Here is a 10,225-nt window from a genome sequence, read left to right as displayed (position 1 = left end):
CATACCAAATCAATATGCCACGAAACACATATTTCACGTTTTTTTTTTTTTTGAAAAGGACGGAAACCCTCCGGATAAGTTCAAGTTGCTATAAGTGTTTTATCAGAGTCTTGTATTCTGAAATGGTTCATCTCCTCAACTCACAACTTGTCTGCATTTTTATTAACGGAAGGAGTCGATCTAGCTTATACAAAATCTTCCAAATCAATGCACATCCTAGCTAGATCCTACCAACTCCGAGCTAGCTAGCCAGTTCATCATACATAGGAACAATTAACAACTTAAGCAGCCCCCTGCCCACCCCTGCTGCCAGCATCATACGGTCTGGCGACGAGAAGCAGCGGCGTCTTGAGGCGCACAGAGAGCCCATGGAGCTCACTCATGTCCACCTTCTTCTTTCCCCCACCAGCTCCATCTCCATGCGGCAGCTCCCAGTCGAAGCTGTACACCAAACTCGCCAGCGCGAGCTCGTTGGACGGCATGGCGAACCCCACCCCTGGGCAGCCCCTCCTCCCGGCCCCGAACGGCAAGAAAGCAAAGTCCTTCTTCTGCAGCAAGTCGCCGTCGTCGTAGCCGAGGAACCTCTGGGCACGAACTCCTCGGCGTCGGCGCCCCAGATGGCCGGGTCCCGGGCGATGGCCCAGACGTGGACCAGGACGCGCGTGCCCTTGGGCACGGCGTAGCCCTGCAGCTCCGTGTCCTGCCGCGTCTCCCGCGGCAGCAGCAGCGGCGTCGGCGGGTGCAGCCGCAGCGTCTCCCTCACCACCGCCTTCAGGTACGGCAGCTCCGGCAGGTGTCCCTCCGTCACGGCGCCGCCATCGCCGGCGGAGCCGGAGGAGCGGGCGACGGCGTGGCGGATCTCGTGTTGGAGCTTGAGCATTTTGTCGGGGTGGTTGATGAGCTCCGCCATGGCCCATTCCAGCAGCGTGAATGTCGAGTCCGTGGCCGCCGCCAGCATGTCCAGGATGACCCCCTTCATGGCGCCCTCGGCCTCGCTGCTCCCGCCGTATTCTTCTAGAAGGACATCCACGAAGTCCCGGTCTTCGTCGTCGTCGTCTTCCTCGGCTCCGGCGGCTTGGCGGGGGCGTTTCTGGCGGTGGTCGGTGATGACGCGGTCGAGGAGCGCGTCCATCTCCTGGAACGCGCGGCGGGTCTTGGCTTCGAGTCCCGTGACGAGCACGTCCACCCACCGGAGCCACGGCACCGTCTCCGCCATGGGCGCCGTGCCCAGGAGCTCCTCGATCTCCGCGAACGCCTTCCTCATCCTATCCCCTCCTTGCTCCGAGAATCCCTTGTCGCCGCCGAAGACCGCCCGGGAGATCACCACCGTGTTGGAGTACACGATCAGGCTATCGCTCAGGGTCACTATGCCTTCGTCTCCGGCGCCGGCGCGGCGGATGCGGGCCACGAGGGCGGCGGCTTCCTGGCGGCGGAGGCGGGCGAGGGAGGCGACGCGGCGGGGGCAGAGAAAATGCGTGACGCAGACGCGGCGGGCCTGGCGCCAGTGCTCGCCGTAGGGGGCGAAGCCGATGCCGCCGGAGCCCTAGTAGAAGCGGTCCACCATGGCGAGCCTGGGCCGGCTCGCGAAGGCCAGGTCGCGGGCCTTCATGGCCTCCTCGGCAGCCGCCGCCGAGCAGGCCACCACCGTCGGCACGCGGCCCAGCCGGAGGTGGATCACTGGGCTGTACTTCGCGGCCAGATCCCGCAGGCTCCGGTGCGGCAGCGGGCCCAGCAGGTGCAGGTGGCCCAATACCGGCAGGCCCGGCGGCGATGGCGGCAACGGCAGCCCACTGATCCGGCCATTGCTGCCGGTGAGCTTCTTGGAGACGAGAAGCAGGAGTAAGATGCCGGCCAGCAGGGCCGTGAACACCATGCTCGCCGCCGGCAGATCAGCCGCGAGCTGCAGCTGGGAGACGAAAGCCATGAAATCGAGAAAGAAATTAACCTTTTAACTTGGAGCCGTTTGCCAATTAAGATCAGGGTGGATATACGAGATAGTAGAAGCGAATGCCCCTTTGCAGATTATATACAGGAACGAACCGACTCTGTCTGACCAATGGAGTAGCGCCTACGGTAATTTCATCCTTCTGCTGCATGAATGCGCCTCAATCTTCGCCTTCGCCTGGCAGGCTTAGCCCCAAAGTCTACACAGCGGTAATTCCATGCAAGTCTTAATTGCATGAACACCATTTGACACCAGAGAAGATGGTTATGTTTTGTACGTAACGTAATGCGCACGGGAAGGAGTAAATCTTTGCCTAATTTGCTTCTCTGCATGCATTTCCCGACAAATTAACTAGCCATGCATGCGGCTGTTTTTTTTTTAAAAAAGAAACTTCATTAATCAGTTAAAACGATTACGGTCCGAGATCACAACATCTAAGATCTCATGCAGCCCATGCCGGATCCAACTAGCAGTATGATTATTACTCCTAGCAAGGTTCGTCAGGATGTGGCTGACACAATTTTGATTCCTATTAATCTTGCCCACACTGATTGGGTGCGCATCAAGAAGTCTTCGGATCTCCCGCACACACAGGGCATACGGCGATCTATCTGGTATCTTGGCACTAATCAGAGAGAGGGCCTCGGCACAGTCAGACTCAAGGATGATGATCTTGTCAGACCATCCAATGGCCGCACGAAGGCCTTCCTCGCATGCCAGAAGCATAGCCTCAAGGGCATCATTGCACCATTGGATATTTCGATAGGCCGAGATAATGATTTTTTCCTTGATGGTCCCGTAGCACCAGACCAACACCACCAGAGCCATCATCTGGCGAAAAAGATCCATCAACGCTTAATTTGACAGAGTCCACGTCCGGTGGGATCCATCTGTCATCCGTAGCAGCTTTCTGACCAGTTTGATTTTTATGTTTCATCGATCTGGCAGAATAAGAGGCCACCTGCTTGCCCTTGACCACCTCAACCTCAGGGTGTTGCTTGATAATCAACAGGGAATCCATGTAACTACATAGGAAGCGCTTTGATGCCTCAACCGGGGCAAGGACCTTATCATGCGTGATGTCATTATGTACGTGCCAAATGCGCCAAAGCAGCATGAATAACATCGAAGCCTTCACCTGATCCTTGTCGGAGATAGCCTCCAGGAACCAGCCAGGGCCTGAATGCTGCCACTCCTTTACGTCCGGCAAATCCCAGCACTCCTTCATGGTCTGCCACAGACCACAAGCATTGGGGCAACGTACTAAGGCGTGAAAAGAATCCTCCTGATCTGCACCACAAATAGTAGCAAACTTCCTCATTTTTCGCTTGCAAAAATTAACTTCAGTGGGGAGGGCGTCCCTTGCAAGCTTCCAAGCAAAGATATTAACCTTCCTCGGCACAATCTCATTCCAGATGGCTTTCCATTTTGTGCTGGATCCATCCGGCCTACTACTCGTAGCTCCGGAACTCTGTCCAACAGTAGCCAGGGTGCGACCAAGATGGTAAGCAGACCGCACCGAGAAATGTCCTCTTTTGTCCGGATGCCAAGCTAAGAAGTCACAATCGTTTCTTGGCGATGGTTTAATCCTGACAATATAATCAATATCCACCGGGGGAAAGAAAGTAGTCAAAATCTCCATGTTCCAATTGCCGTCAGGGGTCATCAGTTCAGAAACCCATTTGAGTCGGCAATTTATCTTTGGTGTTATTGGACGTCTGCCATAATCACGCGGGATCCATGGATCTCTCCAAATGTGCACACTCTGCCTGTTACCTATTCTCCAAATGACACCATTCTTAATCAGTTCGAGGCCATGCTCGATCGCTTGCCAAGAGGAAGAAGCGTTCCCAGTGAAGACGGTATCCACCAGCGATCCATGAGACTTAGATTTCAGAACTCTAGCACAAAAGGACTCGGGCTTATCAATCAAACGCCACGCTTGCATGGCCAGGTGTGCTTGGTTAAAAGTTTCCATGTCTCTAAAGCCCAGCCCTCCCATATTCTTTGGCCAGAGCAGGGCGTCCCAAGCCACCCAATGGGTTTTCCTTTTCCCATGCTCCGCTCTGTTGGGAATATGCTCTAGAGGCAATCATGTATGATGTAATTCCCAATGTATTCATAAATATTATTGAGTTGTCCTTGTTTGAACATCTGATATGTATCATTGAATATGTGATTTGATTGTGGAACTATGTATTCATGTTGTTCATACTAAATTGTCCTACGTCATTGTGGTTGTGCTGGACACATAACCTAGACTAATGTGAAAGTTGGCTGATGACTCGGTTCCACTTGTCATGGGCATGGTGATGTCATTCCAGCTTACACGGACTCGGCTAAAGAGTTTAGCGAGTCGGACTGACCCATATTGAGATGCAACGAGTAGGTCGTCATTTGCATGTCTCAATCAATGTAATCCTTAGACCTGAGGTTATCGCACAATCCGAGTTGTGGATCACCAACTTAGGTTCTGTCAAACGTTGTTCCGTAACAGGGCAGTTATAAAGGCAGAGTTCGGGTTGACTGAGAATCAAGCTGTGTGATGTGGATAACCAAGATGGGATTTTGCCCCTCCGACTGGAGAGATATTCTTTGGGCCCTCTCGAGTGATATGATTCGGGAAGCATGGCCATGCGCGACTTGGTTAACTGTTAACCGGGTCGATCGACTAAGAGTTAGTCGGATGAATCGTATATCACAGATCGAGAAGAGAGTTGAACTATTAAAGGGATGACGATTAATCGCCTATAGTTTGACAAGGTATATCGTGAGGCAAAAGGGACTAAGACGTATGTCACATTGGAAGGTACGTCATCATGACTCGATGGTACTTGGGAGTCGGCACGTTCTGCTAGGAGCCGCTACCGATTGATCGATTGAGAGTCGGACTCCAATCGTGTCCAAGTCGCCATGAGCCTGCGGGGTCACACACTTACGTGCGGGAGCAAGTATTTGGTCGGGTTAGACCCGAACTGGAATTGGGCTGACAATGCGAGTTGGACTCGCAGAGTGGATGGGCCACAAGTGCTGGAGCCCACTTCCACTCGGTATATAAGTAGGGGCGTGGGATGCCTAAGGGGCACGGTTTTTCCACTCTCATGCGTTGAGAACCCTAGCCCCATTCAGTCCAACCGTCGCACCGGACCTAGCAGTCCGCCGCCGGAGCTCCTCCTCGCACGTGTGGATACCGGCAGAGGTGCTGTACGTTCAGCACTTCGACGATCGCGGGATTGGATCGGCTGGATCGGATCGAGGGACTGCACTGCATCAAGGCGCCGCATCGATAATCCGAAACTACGCTTCTAGTGGTAATCCTCGTGGCCTTCTACCTCGGCTAGATCTTGGGAGTTCGCGTAGGAAAAGTTTTTGTTTATCTCTACACGCCCCTTCACGCTCCCCACCACAAATCCCTGATAATCTTTGTTAGGTCTTCACATAGACCCGCAGGCAACTTGAACAACCCCATGACGTACGTAGGAATGGCTTGTGCTACCGCTTTGATCATCACCTCTTTCCCACCCTGCGAGAGTCTATTGTCACCCCATTGCAACACCTTTTTACTAAGCTTCTCTTGCAAACTCTGGAACTTTAACTTATTCATTCTCCCTTCTGGAGTTGGCAACCCCAGGTACTTGGCCTCGAATCCCTCTTGATCCACTTGGAGTATATTCTTAACCTCCTGAATTGTGCCCGCATCACACTCTTTCCCAAACAGCAAGGAGCATTTAGAGAAATTAATCAGTTGTCCAGTGCCGCAAGCATAGCTGTTGAGAACTTGCTGCACTGTCCTTGCTTGTTCGGCCTCCGCCTTAAAAAAGAGCAGAGTATCATCGGCGAAAAGAAGATGTGACAGACGCACTTCTGCAAATCTTCAGCAGCGTAATATTATTCAGTCTAGCTTCCCTTTTCAGGATCGCCGAAAGGCCATCAGCCACAAACAGGAACAAGAAAGGAGAAAGTGGGTCCCCTTGTCTCAGTCCCCGGGTGGGCGTGAACGCCTCCAGGAGCACGCCGTTAAACTTGACAGAATAATTAACTGTTGTGACGCAAGCCACAATCCAATCAATCCATTTCTTTGCAAAACCCACCTTGTCCAGTGTTAGACGGAGGAAATCCCAATCAACCCTGTCATAGGCCTTCGACAGGTCCAATTTGTACGCACAAAATTGGTTATTCTGGTTATTACTATGCTCGATAAAATGGAAGCACTCAAAGGCGATCAAAGCATTGTCTGTGATAAGGCGTCCCGGCACAAAGGCACTCTGATTCTCCGATATTATCTCATCCAACAGCGGCCTCCATCTGTTGACCAGACATTTGGCCACAATTTTGTACAACACTGAGCAAAGTGAGAGGGGCCGAAAATCCTTCAGGGTTTTTGGCTGGGCAACCTTTGGAATTGACACAATAGAAGTGTTGTTTACTCCCTTCGGCATCTGGCCAGAACTAAAGAAGCCCAACACAGCCTGGACCACGTCCTCCTCAAGGACAGCTCAATTACGTTGATAGAACCTGGCTGGGAAACTGTCCGGCCCCGGCGCTTTAAGCGGCCCAATTTGAAACAAAGCATCCCCAATTTCCTTCCTTGTGAACTCCTTGCACATCTGCTTGTTCATATCCTCTGAGATTTTATTCAACAATCGGTCTTGGGTCTAAACTCTGGTCCTTGGTAAAAATATTTCGAAAATAATCCGTGGTCATCTTCTCCAGCGTAGGCGTGTCCTCAACCCAGTTATTGTTCTCATCGCATAATTTCCCAATTTTATTCTTTTTAGCTCTCCAAACAGCTTTTTGGTGAAAGAATTTGGTATTTCGATCACCCGCTTTAATCCAGTCGATGCGTGACCTCTGCATCCACAGCAGTTCCTCTTGGTAGAGAAGCTCATTGATACGGTCATTGACCTTCCTGATCTCTCTAATCAGCATTGTTCAGATACAACTGTGACATTCTGTCCCTCTCGGTGTCCAGCTCCTTTGTAATGTTACCAAATTTGCCTTTACTCCACGACTGCAGTTTCCTCATAATCTCTTCAAGCCCGGAAAAAATCCTGCCCAAATCACCTGCCGCCTGCGTCTCCCTCCAGGCCTCAGAAATTAGTTCCGGTAGCTCCGCAGCTCTTTCTCAAAAAAGCTCGTAATGTCTGCTTAATTTCCTAGGCCCCATGGCTCTATCCTCTACCACTCTGACAAGGATCGGGTTGTGATCCGAGCACAGGGAAATCAGATGTTCAATCCTGGCCTGACCAAACATGTCCCTCCACTCATCATCCGCCACAGCTCGGTCAAGTCTCACCTTGACATTCCTGGTTCCGGATCTTCTATTGTCATACGTGACGGTACACCGGAGTACCCCAGATCCATCAGACCACAATTATACAGTGTATCTCTGAAGGCCCTCATTTGCTGTTCAGGACGCGGACACGCTGACAGATGTTCACATTGCCAAAAAGCCTCATTGAAATCCCCCATGACCAACCACGGTAGGGCAAATTTACTTCGCATATTAAACAGCTCAGCCCAGATCTGACCTCTATTCTCAGTCCGTGGCTCACCATATATACAAGACAGCCTCCACTGAGGAGCATCCGAGGAGACACGGATATAAACATCAATAAAGTTTTTATTCAGGGAAATAACATCGACATCGAACTGCTCATGCCAAAACAGTGCCAGACCCCCACTTGTACCCGCACTATCAACTCCAGCAAAACCCGACAAACCTAAACGATTACGGAGGCGACGACTAACTTTATCTTTATTCTGCCTCGTCTCACACAAAAACACTAACTGCAGCTGCAATTTCTGGGAAAAACGTACCAGCTCACGAACTGTCGTGGTATTCCCCCCTCCACGACAGTTCCAGGCCAGAAAATTCATGGCTCCTGACGGAGCTCATCGAGCTCCGTCAGTTTGCCAGCGGCCCCAAGGCTGGTCGCACTCCCATCCTCCTCAACTGTCCTCTGTGTCCCATCTCCTGTGTGCTTCGTCTTCTTGGCAGTAGGTGCCTCCACCTCATCTGGGAGCACCTCATGGTTCTGCTGCTCTTCTGCTTCTTTCTCCTCTATCGGCAGCTGTATGTCCTCTTCCGCGTACTCCCATTTCTTCCTAGGATCGATTCCTTTGCCTTCAGAAAGCTTCCGGCCGCCCGTGAAGCCGCAGCCCATCTCTTCTTTTTCAGCAACTTCTTCCTCAGCATTTTTTCCTTCTACATACCAGACTTGTTCGGCGCTTGATTTGGTAGTGGATTGTTGATGGCAACCTCAGTCTGTCCAGTGTCAGTCGTGCAATATCTCGGCTGTTGGTGCATGTCCTGTACGTGCATATAGATTGGCGTATTTTAACCCCTCTTCGCTGGCACCCATCTTTGCGTTGATCTCATATGAATTGGGCACGTTCTTGTTACAGGCTGTGGAACATATTTCAATAGTGAAAAGTTTTTTTTTCCTTCACGTTCTTGTGTGTTTGCCGAAATTTCAATACACGCTTTGAACTGTCGGGTGGGCCTGGCCCAGTAGTGGAGCTTATCACTATGGTGGCCAGACTGAGCCATGAGGCCCATGACCCATGATGGGCTTTCAACCCAAAAAATGAGTACGCCATAAAAGAAACACCCCAGGTCCCCAGACCCCCCTCTCTCGCCTCCTCTCCACACCGATCTAGGGTTTCTAGGGTTTTGGTTCTCCTCGTACGGCGGCGGGTCAAGCAAGATGGCGGAGAGGGTCAAGGGGACCGTGAAGTGGTTCAACGTCGAGAAGGGGTTCGGCTTCATCACCCCGGAAGATGGCGGCGAGGACCTCTTCGTCCACCAGTCCTCCATCAAGTCCGACGGCTTCCGCAGCCTCGACGAAGGCGCCACCGTCGAGTTCGTTGTGGGATCCGGTGACGATGGCCGCACCAAGGCCATCGACGTCACCGGCCCTGGCGGCGCCACCCTCGCCGGCGGCTCACGCGGCGGCGGCGGCGACCGCTACGGCGGAGGCGGTGGTGGTGGGCGCTACGGCGGCGGCGGCGGCGACCGCTACGGTGGGGGTGGCGGCGGCTACGGAGGCGGCGACCGATACGGCGGCGGCGGCGGCGGTGGCGGCCGTGGTTGCTACACCTGTGGCGAGGAGGGACACATGGCGAGGGACTGCAGCCAGGGTGGAGGAGGCTACGGCGGTGGCGGTGGCGGCGGCGGCGGCGGCTACGGTGGACGTGGCGGCGGCGGCGGCGGCGGTGGCCGTGCTTGCTACAACTGTGGGGAGGAGGGCCATATCTCAAGGGAGTGCCCCAACAGGGCCAACTAGGCGCTTCATCATCTCGTCGTCAGATCTGTCTCCCGTGTTTCGTTTTGCCCCGTCTTGATTCTGCAGCAAGTCATGCCAGTCTTATCTGTAGTGTTCCCCGTCCTGCTCGAACGTGAAGTAATGTGGATGGATCCTTGGGAGTATGAGTGATTTCCTGTTCTAAGTAATTTCATTATCCTGTTTGAGACAGAAGCAAAAACTATATTCTAAAAGTAAATTTCGAGCAAGTTTTTAGCCTTCGGCATGTCTTCTTGGGATCAACATTTGTGATCCGACTTGCAGCTTCCATGCATGGATTCACTGGTGGGTTTGCCGAGTCAGGTAAGCACACTTTCCGAAGATTGTGATAACTGCGAGTGTATGATGATGATGATATGGAATTTTGCCAGCCATGTGACTTGAATCCCAGTGTTAGCACACTTTTCTGAAAATTGTGATGTTTGATTTTGTTCAACTGAATCTGCATAATCTGAAAGTTGCTGCATTAATACTGTTCAGAGATCCTGTAAATTTTGTTGATACACAGATACACTGCTGTTTTCTGATACAGTAAGATTATATCCTTACCTGGGCTGACTCAAATGGTGAGTCCTTGAAATATCAATGGCAGCCTTAGTAACAGTGCCCTCACAATGCAACCCCAAACTTTGGTCAGCGATCGCCTGGGAGGTCGATCAGAAGTTTGGAATTAATCCTTTTCTTCTTCTGTATACTCCGAAGATGATGGCTCTGGAAGCTCAATTACCTTGCTGTTCTGCATACTCACAATTTTCAGAAAATATGCAGTAGATGTCTTGCACCAGCTTTTTCCTCAAGGGTCAGGCACCCTCCATCTTCTGTGCTCAGCCAGCGTATCGTGTACCTTGAGGCAAAGAGCCACAATGCTTCATTGATCAACCACCTGAGGAATCTGAAGGGGTCAGATTCCCTGCAATTGAAACATACTGTTTCTGTTGACAGGTCACAGAGAAAGGTTTTGCTCTTTCTTGAC

The 10,225-nt window shown here is 52.0% G+C and overlaps 1 protein-coding gene and 1 pseudogene across 1 annotated transcript; one reads left to right on the top strand and one right to left on the bottom strand.

Moving 5' to 3' along the window:
- Positions 1–281: 281 nt before the first annotated feature.
- Positions 282–1,924, bottom strand: LOC100822375 (annotated as a pseudogene).
- A 6,638-nt stretch (positions 1,925–8,562) lies between these two features.
- On the top strand, positions 8,563–9,474 carry LOC100838449 (glycine-rich protein 2). The gene has a single exon (XM_003562942.4). It carries the CDS (start codon positions 8,656–8,658, stop codon positions 9,232–9,234), a length of 579 nt encoding a protein of 192 aa, XP_003562990.2. The 5' UTR covers positions 8,563–8,655; the 3' UTR covers positions 9,235–9,474.
- The last annotated feature ends 751 nt before the right edge of the window (positions 9,475–10,225 follow it).

This window comes from Brachypodium distachyon, chromosome 1 (genome assembly GCF_000005505.3).
Source record: "Brachypodium distachyon strain Bd21 chromosome 1, Brachypodium_distachyon_v3.0, whole genome shotgun sequence".
Lineage (NCBI taxonomy): Eukaryota > Viridiplantae > Streptophyta > Magnoliopsida > Poales > Poaceae > Brachypodium > Brachypodium distachyon.
Note: the sequence above shows the minus strand (reverse complement) of the source record. Positions and strands in the feature narration are given on the sequence as shown.

Coding starts and splice junctions, on each gene's coding strand:
- LOC100838449 (XM_003562942.4), top strand. CDS start 8,656: ATGGCGGAGAGGGTCAAGGGGACCGTGAAGTGGTTCAACGTCGAGAAG.